Source organism: Vicugna pacos, chromosome 1 (genome assembly GCF_048564905.1).
Source record: "Vicugna pacos chromosome 1, VicPac4, whole genome shotgun sequence".
In the NCBI taxonomy this organism is placed as follows: Eukaryota; Metazoa; Chordata; class Mammalia; order Artiodactyla; family Camelidae; genus Vicugna; species Vicugna pacos.
The window spans coordinates 46343366-46361732 of NC_132987.1; the positions used below are offsets into that span (position 1 = coordinate 46343366).

The 18367-nt window shown below is 35.0% G+C and overlaps 1 protein-coding gene and 1 non-coding gene across 7 annotated transcripts in view; both read left to right on the plus strand.

Moving 5' to 3' along the window:
- NAALADL2 (N-acetylated alpha-linked acidic dipeptidase like 2) overlaps window positions 1-18367 on the plus strand; it is a 1170852-nt gene that overhangs the window by 992938 nt on the left and 159547 nt on the right. For all 6 annotated transcript variants that reach the window (XM_072961150.1, XM_072961146.1, XM_072961152.1 and 3 more), the window contains one exon: window positions 16431-16526. In XM_072961150.1, the coding sequence (XP_072817251.1) occupies window positions 16431-16526 (96 nt within the window). The remainder of the gene's footprint in view (window positions 1-16430; window positions 16527-18367) is intronic.
- Window positions 5037-5109, plus strand: TRNAI-AAU (transfer RNA isoleucine (anticodon AAU)). Its single transcript has one exon. It is a non-coding gene; the product is annotated as a tRNA-Ile (tRNA).

Consider the following 18367-nt stretch of genomic DNA (forward strand, 5'->3'; position numbering starts at 1 on the left):
TACTCCTTGATACATTCATATATACACAGCAAGTAGAACCTCATCTTTATTTTGTTGGCAAAGGTAATAGAGTCTGTCGACTGAATTAAAATCACACAACATGAGAGTTGTGGGTTAAGTTTTATTTGGGGCAGAATGAGGACTATAGCCTGGGAGAGAACATACCAGAGAGCTCTGAGGAACTGCTCCAAAGAGGCAGGGGAAAACTCAATATTATACATGATTTCATTGAAGGGGGCACTTGCAGTCAAGCACACATTTAGGCTGGTCACGAAGAGCAGGTGTCACCTTTAACGATTTTAGTGCTTTTCTAGATATGAGGAAACGCAAGAATTTGGGCTCATAAAATCTTCTGAAAATATCTAACTATCGGAAGGCCTGTTCTGCCAGTTTTCCCAGAGCACGGAGCGCCTCATTCCTGATCTCCACCCTGACCTCCTTTCCGGGAGTGCTGGCGGTCAGGGCTGCAGCGGGTCGTGATTTAATTCAAGCAGAGGTAGGTGGCAAGTGCCAACGTGATTCAGTCCTTACGGAGGCAGATGGCAAGGGCCCATTTGGCAAGTCTATAGAAAGTTCAATGTATTATCTAATAGTTTTTATTATGTATTACTTCCCACGATAAGAGAAAGTTGTTTGAAATGTTACAAAATCAGCTAACAGCTACCGTGGAATTCAAATTTGTTATAAACTAGTATCTATTAAATACCTGTAATTATGCCTTTCTTCTCAGTCGCACCTCCACGAAGAGGGAAGAGGTTGACTCCCATTAAAAGAGATTTTGCTAAAAGGTATCTTGTGAGGTCAGTCTTGTGATGCTGATTTCATTGCTCTGGATGGAGCAGAGGCACCAGTAAATATGAATAGCTCTGTGGCTAATTCTAGCAGCGCTTAGAGCCAGAAAAGCCAGCGATGTGTGTGTGTGCAGGGTGTGGAAGCACCGAATCCAAAATCTGAGAAATGTAGAATTCCAAGGAAGCCAGGTGTCCCACATTAATTGAAAACTGAAGTGGGACAGTGTTAAGGATCTTGTCCAAGGTCGCCATGTCAGTGTCAAAGCCTGGAGAGCATCCTGTCTTTGGATCCCCATTGCTGCAGAAGGGGCAGCCTCTTCTGGGTCATGTCCTACAGATACTTTTCGGATTTTTGGTTATTGGCTATGTGTTTTTGTGTTTCATTTAATGGGAGATAATACTTTGTAACCTCAGATTGTAGGCCATGAGGTAATTTACTGAAAATATCTTTTTTTTAATTAAAGTCTTTTCTCCCTCTTAATCTGTTAAATAAGGTGTATTGGTGCCATTTTCCCCTAAATCTACATTTCCCGTATTAAAAAAAAATCCATAATATATAATTTCTTACAAGCAGTTCATCTGCGAAACGAGTCCCTTGCTCACTGCTTGATTTATTGAAAGGGAAACCCAAACCCATTCTATAAAGGAACAGAGAGCCTGTAGTGCAGACACAGAATTATTTTTGTTCTGCTTTTCTTTTTATCTTCACTCCCAGTGTTTCTTTCTCCTTCATGCTTCCCCAGACTTTGGCATACCTCTTGAATGCAAAATAAGACCATCATTTAAGCATTCGTATAGCAGTCGTGTAGGAGAATGAAATTGTCTTTTAAATAAGTCTTTCAAACATAGGTTGATTAAATAATACTAGAAATTTTATAATGAATTTAATTCATGGAAAGTCTAATGATCTTTTATTTTTCCATCACAAGTTTACTGAGTGTTTGCTTTATGCAAAGTGTAAGTTGCTTCCAGAGTGGCATAAAAGTAAAACTAGCAAATATTAACATTTTGCTACGATGCCTGACTTACCGCTGTTGGGCACTGTTCATATCACTGGCTCTTATTATTTCTAAAATATTTGCTGCTGACGTGCACCACTTTCCCTGGCATCGCCGTAATATGTACCCACAAAAAGATAATCCTATTGATCCAAAGCCTCATGTAAGAAGGTTTTTCTAGTAGTGATGACTGTCCTAAGTCATTTTTCTGTGTGGAGCCGGTTTCCCTTTTGGACAACAGTGCCTGTTTCCAAGATCACTAGCTAGGATGACCATAGAGACCCAGAAAGGAAATGTTTTCAGTGACAAGCCTGTTAGTACACATGAGGATGGCACCTGACTTTGGCCTTGCGGTCACAATCTATCAGAGTTAACCAGTAGAGAAAAAAAAAAAAAGAATTTTCAAGAATTTTTCACATAACTAAAGACCTCTATTTAAAAATTAGAATGATTCCAGGAAAGAAAACATGGGAAAGATTTTCACTGAAGAAAGTCAATATGTATAGACATGACATCATCTTTATGAAAGAAATGGGGAGCATTCATATACTTTCCTTGTTTACCTTTGTCCTTACATGTGCCTAAGTGTATTTGTCTGTGTGCGCATGCTTCTTCCATTTGAGGGAATACTGTTACAGGAAATACATTGCTAGCATTCATGGTTTTACTAGTCTCAGCTTTTCTTCTCTTTTTAAATCTCATCAAAGTGAGTGGATTTAACAATGGGCAAAAATCTAGTTGCTGTACAGCATGGCCGAGAGAACACGAACTTAGGTATTCCTGCACTCCCCCATCTCCTTTTGTACTGCAGGCCATCTGCCGTGCTTGTGTTGTGAATGACTGACCGTGTCAATGGGCAGTTTAGAAAAGTTACCTGGTGGTGGGAAATGGCAGTGTGGTGACTGGAACAAGCACTTTTCTCTTCACAAGGGCCTGAGAGTCTGTCCCTAGCTGTCCCACTACAGGTTCTCTTTTTATTAGATGAATCAGTCACCATCCTTATGCTCCCGTTTCTTCAGATGTAAAAAGAGAGGTTCTCCAGACTAATTGCTAACGTCTTTTCCAGTTCTGAAATATCAGTTCTAAAGTTAAGATGTGGAGCCGAAAAATAATGCCTAAAATTGTTAATAAATTTATATTTGTTAAATTTTCCTATCATCCATTTACCATGTTAGCGATTTAAACATACTTGTCTCATTTAATTTACAAACTGAAACACATAGAAGATCATCCAGTGGAAGCAGATTGTTATCAACTTTCCCTCCTTTCTTAGTAAATTAGGAAGTGAGAGTTGTTCTGCAGACAATATGCAATCTGATGGTGTATCATTATACAAGAGGGGTAATTATATGGATAAAAACCAAAGTAGTCATTATTGAACTGGATTACATGTTTTGGACATTACTGAATGCAACTGCATAAACAAAATTCTGTTACTGCAGTCAGGCTAACATAGGAAAGGAGCTTTGTTCTGTGGAAAATGATCTATGATGACTTTTGCTGTAAACAGATTTTATCTTCACTTTTTGTTAGTGATAGTTTGCATTATTGAACTGTAATCAAAAAAACATTTTGATGGTGTTTAAATCAAATATGGCTTCTTTCATGGCTGTAACTGCTTTGTTTAACACTTGTAAAAAATTTTACGAAAAAGCAGTATTTTTCATTTTATAACCACACTGTGGCCAGGACATAATTTATAAAAGTGATAAATATTTATATAGCTGAGTTTCTATTATATTTTCAGAGTGAGTTGATACAAACAATTTTGAAAAAAAATCTTTCGAGTACCTTTGATAAAATCATAGAATGTTAGAGCCGAGATGCCATTGAAATAACCTAATCAAACTTCCTCACTCCCTATTTGAAACCTTAAAGCTGCCTCTTGATTATCTTCAGAATAAAGTCCAAATACGTTGGCACTGTATTAAGATCTCCAGTGACTTTCCTTTATGTCACGTCCTTGCACCTGGCCAACTCATTCTAGCTAGTTAACACGAAATTCTGAGGGTGTCCAGCTACTGAGCAAGTTCTTCACCTGTCTGCTTTTGAACATGCTTTTCCCTTTGCTTCCAATATGCTAAATCCTCTTTCTTCCTAACTGCATCTTATCTTTCAAAATCGAGTGAAGAAAGTGCTTTCCTCAGGGTCCCTTCTCTGAACCCCCAATCCATCATTTGAAATTAGCATCCTATGTATGTCTCTATTTTGTCATTTAGTTTGTTAAGTAAATTTTATTTCTTCATAAATGCATAAACAAATATACCATATTTATATATCGCATATATACATAAATCTACTGTTGCTATATATATATATATATTTGCATACATATGTGTGTTTATCTTTCCAGATTGTGTGCATCAGTAAATTTTATTTATCTTCATTTCTCTCCACACACAGACACAAACACATTCATACACATGTTTGCATACTTGCACCTTCATTTCTCATGTTTGTCTGTTTCTTAATCTTAGTGGCTGTAATTTATTCTTTGTGCATGGGTAAGAAATAACCTGTAGCTCAATAAACATTTGTTTAACTGTTACAGATGAGGGGAGAGACCATGAAAATATTTGACATGTGCCCGTGGACACACAGGGAGCTACAATAGTTTAAAAGAGCACCTAAAGCTCTTGTCTTTTTGCTTACTTGTCTTACAATCCAGGATTATTATTTGCTACTTTGAATTTTTAATTCTCAAGTAATGTATCAGAATTCTTTAAAATATTCAAGACATTTTTGAGGATTTAAAAACTCTGTCTTTTCCCTTTCAGTATGGTATGTTTGATAATGTATGATTCTGATATTCACATATATTAAGCTCAGTATATTAATTAATGTGTCTGAAGTCACACTAAGCACTGAGGATACAGAGTTTAGTAAGATACACTAATATAGTAATAATAATAATAATAGTAGTAGTATTAATGTGTTACTATTGAGCTACTGCCCTGTGCCACCTACCATTCTAAGTGTTTTGCTTGTTGGGTTGTCTCATTTAATAATACTTAATAACAATATATAACTATTATTAATACATTTATTATTAACATATATGTTTTAAATATATGGCTATAATAATAATAATATACAATAATACTCTGAGTGCATTATGTCAAGATTTCAATAATACTCCTAAGAAACAATGTCAGAGAGTTAAAGTGCCTGTTCAGAGTCACCACAGTAACTAGCAGAGGCAGAATTCAAACCTAGGTTCAAAAATTAGTGTACTATTTAGAGGGAAGGAAGGTATAGCTCAGTGGTAGAGAGTATGCTTAATAAGCATGAGGTCCTGGGTTCAATCCCCAGTACCTCCATAAAAAGTAAATACATAAATAACCTAATTATCTCCTCCCCCCCAAAAAAAAATCTTAAAAAAAAAAAAGAAACAAACAAACAAAATTCCTATTTAACTTAATGTACCTTGCTGCCTATATTGAGAGGTTGATGAGAATTACTGCTGCAGCCCTTCAGATTTGGTTATTCTATCAAATCACAATGGAATAACTTAATAATTGTGCTAATAATTATGATATGATACTTTGATTAAAATTTTCCTCAAAGGCAAATAATAAATAATCAAAAGTGGAATTAAATGTGAACATTTAACTTTCCTAAAAATACCTTATAAATGTGAAATTTGCTAAATGATGAATATAAATAACTTAGGGAGAATTCAGTCACTTATAAAATATTGGTCATAAATCTAGAAAAAAACTCACAATTTTTCTTTTTTTCCAATTTGAATCTCCTTTCCGTTGATTCATAAATCAATTAATTACCATCAAGTGACCTGAGGGCAGCTGGAAATTGGGTCCAAATTAAAAAGAAAAGAGAGGCAATTTATTTTAAGTTTGAAAGTTTAATGTTCAATCGAAGTTTAATCAGAAGTGATCCATTGTTTGAAAAGTGGGAACATCAATGTTTTTTTTTTAATTTCACTGTCTTTAAATGAGGACAGAGGAAAATTAAGATAACTGATTATTCTCAAATGAAAATTAAGAAAAGATGCTATCACAAATGAACCAAAAACATATTTTCTTTCTTTATATTTTAGTTCACAAAGGAAATAGTCTATTCTGTGTTGGGAGTTGGATAATTTTTTGAAGTCGAGCTTCGAATAGTCTTTAGAGACTCAGTAAGAGACAAACATAGCATACATGTTGTATCCACTGGGGCTAGAATAGTAGCTCTTCTCTTAAACACTTATTCAATTAAATGGGATTTTTGCCTTAGTAAATTGCAGAATTAATTTAGTGTCTTTATTGATTTCCAAATGAATAAATGGAATGAATGATTAAAATGAATGCATTTTGCTAAAGAAAAACATTGCCTCCAACTAAAGATATTCCAGAAATCATTTTCAGTCCTTGAAATTAAATCTACCTATGCTCCCTGGGATACATGAGGGAGTAAAGACTTTCATTGAGTCTTTAGTAAGTAGTAACAGGAATAGAAATACATAATTTGCCCAAGGTTATCTGACTGTATTAATGTGAAGTCATTCATATGTTGTTAAATGGAAGACTGATGGCATGGGCTAGCAGAAAGGAAGAGGGGAGGCGGGCTGGGAGGGATTTAAATAGCTACTTGTTTCCAGAATTGTGCTTCTCTGGTTTTGCCACAATTTAACCCACATCAGGCTTTGTATTTGACAAAAAAAAAAAAAAAAAAAGGATTTTAAACTTAGAAGAGTAGTATAATGAATGGCAAAATTTCAGATAGGCTAATTTTCTAGGTTTAATTTCACCCAGATTATGGAAGAGATTATAAAGGTAATCTCTTTCTATTTCTAGCAAAAGGACTTTGAAGGACTGCAGTGTCTCTCCCAGGATTTGAATAATGTATTTGTTTCTTCTTAACCTGATGGTTAGCTTCTTTTGCCCTTAACTCGAAGACCTTTAAATCCCTCATTTCTTTCACAGTTGATTAAACACAGTCCTGAGAAATGCATTTACTGACTGTTCAACAGAAAACTTTTCAGGGGGCTAACAGGCTCTGACCTCCAAGAAATGCTGTGTTAAATTGACTTGAGACCTTACCAGAGAGACCAGGTTTTCCTCAAAACCGTATTAACATTTGTACTCCTCAGTATTGAGAAATCTTCTCTCCCTCCAAGATCTGAGAATATCAGTTTTCTTTTTCTACCTCGCAAGTTATTTGTGTGTGTCCTTAATTTACAGTGATACGCAGAATGGTAATTGTGTCACGATGCCATTAGGTGCCATGGCCTACCCCCGAGAGTAGTCGGCATGCCCCAGGAGAGCTGAACCAGCTCTGTCTGCAATAAGTTAGTAGAGTTGAGAAATAGCTGCTGCTCTGAGCTTCTGAGTGGCTTTCTCTCGTCCATAGCGTCTCCTCCTGGAGCTTTCCGCAAGACTCCAGCTGACTGGCTGTGCGATTTAATCATCTGTTAGCGCATGGCTGATACTTAGAGAACTGTCTGTTTCCCAAAAGAAAGGAGGCAAGCTCAGGAGAACAGAGTGCTCGGCTAATTCACTGACTTGAGGTTATGGTACTGCCTCCTTTACTTCATGGTTATTTAAACTTCATAGGAAAATGGAAATAACATCTCTGTTGCCTAACTCAGTATAAGTACCCAAAATATTTGAGGGAGTTCTAGTTTCATATAATCTATTGAAAAAAATTAAAATATGATAGCATAGAGCACGAATTTAAAACTACTGAGAAAAAGATGAGTTTACAAGCTAAGAGAAGTTCAGGGCAAGCAAAGATTCTAAATTACATTACATGCAGATGTGTATTTTATTCGTATTTGAAATTTATACAAGGTGAACATGGATTTCATTTTTCCTTACCGGCAAGGACTCTCAAAAATATGTTAAGTCAATATTAAAATTTGTAGGCAGTATATTATAGGCAGTGTATTTTTATAATGGTTAAGAACATAGATACCACCTGGATTCATTTCCCAGCTTTACTGCTTAGGCAAAATACTTAAACTCACTATGACTCAGTTTCTTCATCTGTAAAGTGGGATAATGATAGTATCTACTTAATAAGGATTTTATGAGGACTAATTGAACTAATATCTGCTGTGTGCTTTATTAGGATTAGATATTATTTATAATACATAAAGCATCTTTTTCAGTGTATGTTATAGAACTCAAGGATTGACATAAATTCCTATACTTTACAGTATAACTATAGTTTTTTTTTTTGTTTTTTTTTACTTTAGGGAAGATCTGTATGTAAATATATGTCTTTTGTTTACCAGTGATTCTCAAGAGGAGTATGATACCTCCACATCCCTCCTTAATCCTTCATCCACAAGAGTAGGCATGCCAGAATCTCTGAAACAATGAAGATGTTTAATACGTATTTTAAAATGGTACTTGGTTTAAAAATATTTACGAACGCTGGCTTAAGTTACAACACATCTTTTGTGATCAAATTATATTCAAGTGTCAAGGGTGTTATGACCTTCTGCTAAACAGTATTTAGCATATATACTGGAAATTCTGTTAAGCTTCCCACCAATCAGGAAATCTGTACTATCTTGACATTTTGGTGTGTAGATAGTACTTCTGTAGAAGAGTGTTCCAGGTAAGCGGTTTAGTTGTTCTTACTGTTTAGAAGTTGCGAAAGTGCCTCCTTCCCTTTTTAGGCTTTGTGTCATTGAAATAGTAGAATTGTAGAGTTGGCTACAGTGTCATAAATGTAAGTGCGTGTATGTCACTTAACTGACCAAAGCTGAAATTTCAGTTCTAGAAAGTTTAGGCCAGAAAGAGAACGGAAAGAATGTGTCTGTATCTCTGTTCACTCAACAGATACCATCAAACTGCTCAGTGCCACCAAAATATTAACTAAAGGCATTTATTATAACAATGCCTTAATTTGTGACATACTCTGCTAAGAGCATCTTTTATTGTTTATTTGTTGCTATACCTTAACTTCCCCTGCCTCCTGATCTGTCTAGAAAGTGATGTAAAAAAACAACAAAATAAAACGTAAACACAGACTTTTTAACTAATGGTACGTGGTGTGTATTTATTAATATGTAAGACAAGCACACATTCAATGATTAAGGGAGGAAAGAAGGCAAAATATGTAGAGGAGGTTAGCTTGAAAAAAGTCTAAAATATGAAGACTGGATCTTTTAAAAGTATTTTGTTGACATGTAAGAACTTCTAGGCTAAAAATAAATCATGGTTTCATTGGAATAATTCACATTTTTAAGACTATATAACAATTATTATCCCCATCTCAAAAGTACTTTACAAGAAAAGGCAAAATGATTAAGAAACATACACAGAGCCAATATTTAGTGTTGGTTTTCTAATAAACATTGTGTGACTTTGCAAAAGTTATTTAATCATTTGAATTTTCCATGTTTCGCTTTGTATATTTGGGTTAAATTAAGGTTTCTAATGTTTCATCCTGGTCTCAAATTAGGATGCTAGATCAATATGAATAGAACTATAAAAGTGCCTTGAATATTGTCAATAAAGCCAATGCTATGGACCTTCCTAGATGTGGAAAAATAATTGATATGAAAAAAATGAGTGAATTCAGAAAATAATGTCCAAATGTTGTTCCATATGTGACCCTTGGATTGTTATACTTCTATTTAAACTCCACATTATCTCAGATCTGTTTTACTTTGAGTAGTGATGAGAATGTCATGTTTCAAAAATTACGGCTCTAATTACCTTTTTCCTCAGTCCAGCATGTTTGAATGTCAGTGCCATTCAAAGCTTGCAAGTGTTTTAATTTCATATATTAAATTTAAGTATTGATGTGTATATTCTCTGGTTGCAGAATGAAAAATACTGCAATGAGGAAAGTGCACGTGGGACATTTTAGATTCAATTGTATTTGGTCTAAGTAGGGAGTCTGTGATTATATCCTTTAAACCGTGCGTAGTGTTCATGCTGCTTGTGTCGGCTAAGACTTGGAGGGAACTGGAAAAAGAGTTGGAAATCATCCTTTCTTAAATTCAAAAGCACAGGGTCTTAGGCTATGAGCAACTTTGGCAGTAAGGAGGAGATGTGGCTCAGGAATGAGAGTGTGGGCCGTGGGGTCAGAGAGACTTGGGGATGATCTACCTCTACCACTTATAGTGTGATCTTGAACTAGTGTCTGAGATTCATTGGTTCTCACTTCCCCCATTTGAACAGAGGGGGCAGTGTTCCTACCTTAAACGCAAGTGTATTGGTTTAATTAGGTGGTGCACTTAGCACACTTAGCCTAGTGCTCACATATGGAAAGTGCATTATTAGCCCGTTAATTCCAAGTCATGGTCACTGAGTGCCAACTATTTAGAAAAAATGTGTGCAGAATGTTTTTGTCTAGTTCAACACCCACTAAATCTACATGAACTAAATATTTTAAGTGATTATTTCTTGGAAAAGATGCAAAGGATATATGTTAAGATAGTAGTGAAAGTTCAATCTAATCTAGAGCTGAATTAATTATAATCTTTCCGGATTTTTGTTTTTTGTTTATTTAACTTTTTTCCACCTCTGTATACATGCTAGCACTGTCTTCCACCATATTTATAGCCTGCTCTCATTTCATCATCTTTCTCTCCAATGGCTCATCTACTTACAATTCTGATTTCTGGGTAACTTTACTAAGCTTTGAATTACTTTTCTTTAAAACTGTGATCCATTTTATTTCCCCCAATTTTCCTGTATTTATTGACCCTTCTTACATTCTGGTTGCCTTCTCTTACACCAAAAATACACCCCTATCAGTCATGTCTGAAATGTGACAAACTCGTTCTTGATTCTTTTACTCTTTGTAGTTAATGATCACTTTTTTCTAACTTCTGAACCTAATCTTGATTTCTAGAGAATAATGTAGTTCGTAGTTGATGTTTTCCTTTCTTCTCCTCACATTTGTTCTCTAAACCGATCACATTGTCTCTTGTGCTCATGAATCCACAGAGACTCCGGTGACAAAAAAACGCTGGGAATCTCTGAAATGCTACTTCCGATGGACAGGTTTTATCTTCATGTATTCCTTCACTTCCCTTGAAGCACTGATTATTCATTCACAAACATTCTCTACCTTTTTGACTCCTGTGAAATCACTCTCACATGATTATGTTTACATTTCTCTGATAATTCTGTCTTTAATGTCTTCATTGGTTTTCCTTTTGTTCTCCCACCCCTTAAATATCAGTGACAGTCAGATATCTCATTATCTTGACGCTCAGTGTACTTCTGTGTCTGCCTGTGGTCCACTTTACATTTTAACTACCATGTACTCAAACTGTTGTTACATCTTTAGTCCAGAATTTAGTCATGAACCAAATTTTTCTTGAACAATAAAATCACTCATTGTCTGGAATAACTTCATATTGAGGTCCCACAAACACATCACTGTGAATGTTTAAAATTTATTTTTTTTCTGTCCTAAACCTTCATGTGTTTCTATATCTTCTAAGTTAATGAAATGTGTATTCATTCGTTTTATCAAATCTAGAAATACTAACAATCTGGACTCCTTTTTAAGATTTCTACATCCAAGTAATTACAAAGTATTACCAATTTTATCTCAGTTATCAAACACATCTCCTCCTCTATTTCTACTTCCTCTGTGCTCTCGCTCTCTAAACTCTCACTCTTTCTGACTGTGTTACTGTAATAACCTATCTATACTTCCTGTTTCCCATCACTTCTCTTTTAAGTTTATTCCCAACATACACATCAGTATGTGCTATTCTCAGTATACACTTGAAAATATCATTCGCCCTATTCAAAACCCTCCAAGGACTTCCTGTCACCTACAGAAGTGGTTTTCAAACTTTGTTTTAACACTTGTAGATTTTAAAAGAAAAATGTCACGTAGAGTTTAATATACAAACATGTGTTTTTAGTGATTTTAATTTTAAAACTTGAACTCTTGGTTATATAGAAAAGCAATGCAATTCCTGGCAAGCAGGATAAAAATCAAACACTATCCAGCATTAGTGTAGGTCTTTCCTTGTTGCTGAGTACTTTATATGCTTTTTTTTTTTTGATCCTGACATGAACTTTTTGAGTTGAGAAGGGTAAGTATATTTATATCTCAACTTTATGGGTGGTGATACAAAGATTGAGAGATTAATGGCTTAATCAAGGTTGTCTGGCAATGTTAGAGTATTTTAATAAGAAAAGAGTCTCAAGTCTTAAAAGGCTCACCATATAGTGATAAAAACAGAAACATAACAAAAATATAATAAATAATAGGAAAAGCAAATATAAAGTGGTAGGGGAACACTGACAAGAGAATTATGAACTCTGATGGGTTGGTGACGATCGAGGAAAGCAGTTGTTGAAAGAAGCGTGATGAACAGATGAAGGAAAAACATTTCAGGCAGAAGAAGAAATGGCATACATAAGAGGACAGAGATAGAAAAAGGTTGCATGTATTCAAGGTTTGGTAAGTAGACTGCTCTGACATAGCAGTGGCTATATGGAAATAGTGCAAAGAAGTTTATGGGAAAGAAAGAACTGTTTGAAGTTGGGACTTGTTTGTGGAATATACTAATGAGTTTTGGCTTTGGTCTGTAGACAGTAAGGACTGTGGTTTGGGTGAAAGTAATTAGTACAATGGCAATGAATAAGAACTTGCAGAGGATTGTCTCAACACTGTAGAAAGAAACTGGCTAGTGTAGTTCTGTGTATCAAGGGTGAGAGAAATTGGAGTCAAGAATGGCATAAAATTTCACATTTGGGAAAACATAGGTATTACACGATCATCCAAAATAAGAAATGAAGGTGACAGTGGGGAAACACAGGCTCATGATTTGGAACATAAGTTGATGTGTCTGAAGGATCTTGTAGACAAACAAAAATGGTAAACTAAAAGCAGAAACTAAGCCTAGAGATATTGGGGAACTATTGGTCTGAAGTTGGTAGTTGAAGCCAGAAAAGTAGACAAAACCACCTAGGGAGTCTGTGAAAAGGAGAAGACTGTGGGTAGACCACTTAGAAACAATAAGGGTTCAAAGTAGGGAAAAAAAAATCCAGTTACAGGTAGAAAATAACATATAGAGAACCAGCAGAGTCTAATCACGGACTTAAGACAAGAGAGTTAAAAGAAGGAAGGTGTGCTAAACGTTGTCACATGTTACAGGAAGGACAGGTAGTTTAGGGGCTGGGGAGGTAAACTGAATTTTAAACTGGATCCTGGATAAACTTTTCTTATCAATATCCCTTCTTCTGTAGTCTTACTAAGTTCTCCATGTGGCAGACATACAGTATGAAGTTTTCCATATCTTGACTTAACTCCATTTCAGTCTATCTATCAGTGAGTCATTCTCAACAAAAGTGCTTTCTCAGTGCTTAATTGTGCTTTGCCTCCCTTTCTTCATCAGCAGATGGGAGCCATTATTAAACAGCCATTCCTCATACTTAATGTGATAGTGGTGAAGAGCTTCCAAAAGCATATATACTTTTTAATCTTTTCATGATTTTTATGTCAGGATATATACCTGTGTGTAGGTAATGATTATTATATTCACATATACATGAAAAAAATGGTGGTGCCAGTATTTTCAGAGACAGTGATGTTTGATCTGTTATGTGTCCAAATCCTATTAGATTCAACTTCCTGAGATTAAGGACTGTATCCTGCATTTAGTGAAGCACTTGGCATATAGTAAGTGTTAAATGCGTATTTTTTTTTTAATGACTAAAAAAGGGGTGCTGTAAACGAAGAATGGCATGGCAAGGGAGATGAATGAGTAAGATAAAGGAGGGGATTACAGTGGAGAATAAGACACATATGGATCATTTAAATTAATGTTCTGCTTTTGAATAATTGAAAGTTCAATAAAAACCTCATTAATTGTAACACCTAATTTATATTCTTATGGGATCATTCAATTTGAGGCTGACTGATATTTCACCTTTGCACTATTTATTAAGTTTTGTTTAGCTAAGTATACTAATAAGATGAAATTATTTCAAGGAGATTATTTATAATTACTCATAGGGTAAACTTCTGAAGGACTTCAAACTTACTTATTACATGAAAATAAGTGCCACAAATTGTCCATGCCATACTTTCACTAAAGTTAATTTAAAGATATCTCTATGCAAATTGTGTACTGTTTCTCCTAGAATCATACAGACTGGATTTCCTTTAGTTCAGCATCCTACCATCATCACCACCCTATCAATATTATGATGTTTACTGTTTTTAGCAACATCATCAATGCCATTAACACAGTGTCTCCTACGTGGCCGGCACTGGACAGTTCACAGCACCTCAGTGACATATGTTATTATCCAAGTTTCTTAGATGCTATAACTAATCCTTTGGAGACTAAGTCGCTTAAGATGGCACAATTAAGTGACAAAACCAAAATTCTAACTTACTTATATGTTGACTGCCTAAAATATCTCAAAAAAAAAAAACCTGTTGATAAACAAAATCAGTGGTATCAAACCTGTTAAAGAACAGTACCACCTTGACTGAGTGTATTATTTTCTGAGGGCTGCCATAACAAAGTAGCACAGGATGAATGACTTAAAGAACAGATACATCATGTTAACAGTTCAAGATTTTATCCATGTTGGTTCCTTTTGAGGCTTGTGACAGAGAATCAGTTCCAAGCCTCTTACTTTGCTTCTGGTGGTCTTCAGGCAATCCTTGGAGTTCCTTAGCTTGTAGACACATCACTCCAGTCTCTGCCTTCATGTTCCCGTGGGTTTCTCTCTGTGTGCAAATTTGTCTCTGATTTCCTCTTTTTATAAGGACACTAGGCATATTGTACCAGGGACTCACTCTGCTCCAGTGTGACCTCATTCTAACTTAGACCTCGTATATGTAATGACCTCTTTCCAAATAAGATCACATTCTGAGGTACTGAAGGTTAGGACTTCAATGTATGAATTATTCAAACCATAGCACTGTGTCTTAGTATTATCTCAAAATGGGGGAAAATTGGGAAAGGACATGTATGGTATTTTATGCCTCGGTTGTATGGTTTTATGGCAGATCTTAAAAAGTGGAGTAATGGTTGGGACTGGACAGAGTTTCTGACAAATTAGTTTTAGATTGGCAGGCAAAATGAGAAGAGAAACATAAACAAGTTTTGATTAATAAGCTGTTAGTCTTGCTAGGTAAGCTGTTTGGTTGATTCATGGTCTTATTATCCAAAAGTGCATATATGCTAGAGCAAACAGCTAAATTATTTTTTTTATCACAGTATTGTTCAAAATAGGGAGTGGAGAGTATGCTTGATCACAGAATTACTCAATATATAGGGAATTGCAATTATGTTGGTTTCAGTTCTCATCTGTATGACTTCTGAGTCTATCAACTACATCATTCTAACTTTCTTTCCCACTACTGATACATTCCAAAGTAGTCTGTTCTGCTTTTGGATTGCTCTGATAAATAGTTCTAATAGAATTCAAATTAAATTTGTTACCTCGTGTGCTCATTGTCAGCGTAGACTGGCTTGAATGACACATGATAGTTTCCATGATAGTTTTCAGAAAGATTATGTATCTGTCATCTGCATGCATACATATATCCTATCCCAAGTCTTATATTTTCTAGATAAATAATTCTAGCTGCTTCAGGTTTTCAAACAAAAGTTCCTTGTTAAGTAATTACTTCCTAAGATGCTTGTACTGTTGGTAGCTGTGAGAGCATTGTTATAGGTAGTGTCTTATTAGTCCATTCGAGCTGCCGTAACAAAGTATCACAGACTGAGTGGCTTATAAACAGCAGAAATTTATTTCATAAGTTCTGGAAGCTGGAAATCCAAGACAGGGTGCCATCATGGTCAGGTGAGGGTCCTCCTTCAGGCTGCAGAATTCTTGTTATATCCTCACATAAGGAACTAGGGAGCTCTGTGAGGTTTTTTTTTTTTTTTTATAAGGGCCCTGATTCCAATGGTGAAAACAGAGCCCTCATAACCTAGTCACATCCCAAAGTCCCCGTCTCCTGATACCATTGCTTTGGAGATTAGGATTTCAGCATATGAATTGTGGGGTTGGAGCAGGGCATAAATATTCAGACCATGGCAGATAGTTAGTTATCAACATCCTGTGTCTTCTTGCATCCTGAAATCTATCTACTCCTGCAAGTACAAAATGTGTTACAGTATCTCGATTCACTTCAATCATCTTAACATTAAGGTTCTGATGATGCAATATGTTACCACTTTATTGGCAGCAGGTAAAGTCACGAGGTCATTCTACCCCAAATATATCTTACTATTGTTTTGAAGTAAGTTTTGCAGTGTTCAAAATACCATGTACCCTGTCGCCTAGGTTTTTTTAAATCAAAAACATTCCTTTCTACAGCCTAGTAGCATATAATTTAATATATGAAATAGAGAAAGGGTTTCAGATACAGGTTTTATAGCCAAGGTATCTTACTCTACAGTAAGTTGGCATTTGGAAAAAGGGGGAAGGGACTGCAAATAATCATATCTTCTGAGTAAGAAAACATTCTTTTGTAAGTGCAAATAATGTTGTTACAGAATTCTGCTCATTTTTATTTATATTTTGTGATTGGTTAACTAAATCAGTCGAATGAAGTCCAACAATCAAAGAAACCTTAGAGCAATTTAGAGTCCTTCTGAATCTTTAAAGAAAATCCAATAAACACTTGAAAAATAAAATCAATGAAGAGTTTAAGTTGTTTATTTTCTGGTTTTCCACAGGGTCCAAGTTTTCTCTCTGAGGCCCTTTTCCCTAAACATGCAACGAAAATTGAAGAAATGGATCCTTTTTTCAACCTTCATGAGACCATTACCAAGGTAGGAGAGAAATACTTTCATGAAAATGTTGAGAAAGTTTTGTTCTTTTTGTTAGTAGATGGAAGAAAGGAAAAGAACCATCAAGAAAAATATATATATTTATTTGTAGAATGTGCTAGGAAGGATTCTAAGTATCTCCTATTATTTCACTAAGGAGTAAAGATGATAAGCAACTCGATTAAGATCATACAGACCGATAATTGATGATTTGTCTTCAAAATCAATTCTTAATAAAATCCTTAATCTGAAAGTAGACTTGCGGTATATTCTCAAGTGTACCCCCTTCACTTTAGGTTAAGGGCAATACAAAATGAGTCTTTGAATTTCTATATCTTGAAAATTTTGTTGCAGTATATAAGGTACTTGGTTGTCTATGGGACTTTTTTATTGCAGTAAAAAAAAGGGGGGGGCTTTTTTTTTAAAGAAAAAGACTGAACTTACAACAATTGTTTTTACTCAATAATGCTCATACCTACTTTTACTGTAGATTCTTGGCTGTGAGTTTATGGAATGAAGAAAATTAAATTCTAGAGTTCGGAGCAAATAAGTTTTATGTTCTGATATCATATGACATCATATGAATTTTTACATTGACCAACTATTGGTTTAATGACTCATAACCTGCCTTTTGGGGATAGAGTTTGCAGAGAATATTGGCATGTCAGTACCCTTAAAGAATCCATATTTATGTATGCTTAGTTGAAAGACTGAATCATTCTTAACTCTTCCTAGTGAAATTTTTCAAGGCTGTTCTTCTGCTTTAGAACGAGGAATTGTGGTATAATAACTGAAGTCAACGAGTGGTAATAGAATGAGCTCAAAATATAAAAACTAAAATTCTAGGTCTACCCTCGCATTTAAGAGCTGTGTGAATTTTTCCTTAACTTTTAAAATCAGAAGAGTTTGGACCATATTTTACTTAAAATTCTCCTGAGCCACAATTTCTGAATTGTAACTATATTTATAACTTTTTTTTTCTTTCCAGTCTATTCTAGTTCCTTGATTTAGTTTTGAATATATCCATCCTGTGATCATTCATTATTAGCAAGATAAATGTGGCCCCCACTCCCAAATAATAACTCCATAACATTCAATACCTTAAGTATATTCTTAGTATGTGGAGAGAAGATAGATAGATAAATAGATTGGATAGATAGGAAGAAAGAGATACCTATATACGTCCATATCTTTTTGAGTATGTATCTATAATTTGGATGAGTGTGTGTATATATATGTACATGTATGTATAAATGTATATATATTCAAATATTATGGATACTTAGTCTAGATTTATTTACTTATTTTTAAAAGCATTAGGGCATTTTTAGGGCAATGAAATCATAATGTTTTCTCCAATTTTCCTGCTTTCCTCTGGATCAGGAAATTCATGGGTTTTTTTGGTGGAAGGGGCAATTTGAGACCATATTGATATCAGATATATAATGAGATGAAGTCCCCAGCCAAAGAAAATTCTAAGGTTTTAATTTTAGAGGTATAAAAATACACCAATTCTTGCTGCATGAGGTCTTGGCCACACTACAACTCCTGAGAGAATGTTGGGAAGCAAGGATGGATAGGTTAGAAAGGGTATAGGGGAGCAGAGAACACAACCTAAACTTATATATGAGGTCTGTACTTAGTGTGAAACACCAAGAGAATAAAAGAGCATTTCATAGAAGGCACACATTTGTGCACAGATATTGTTACATGTTCTATGTATATTTTCAACTGTATTTCTTGTATAAATAGATGTTTAACCTATTAAGTGGATGGTGGAAAGAATTCTATATCTATGAAATAACACTTAAAGTACAGAAGCAAGTGTTCTGTGACTTTTTTGG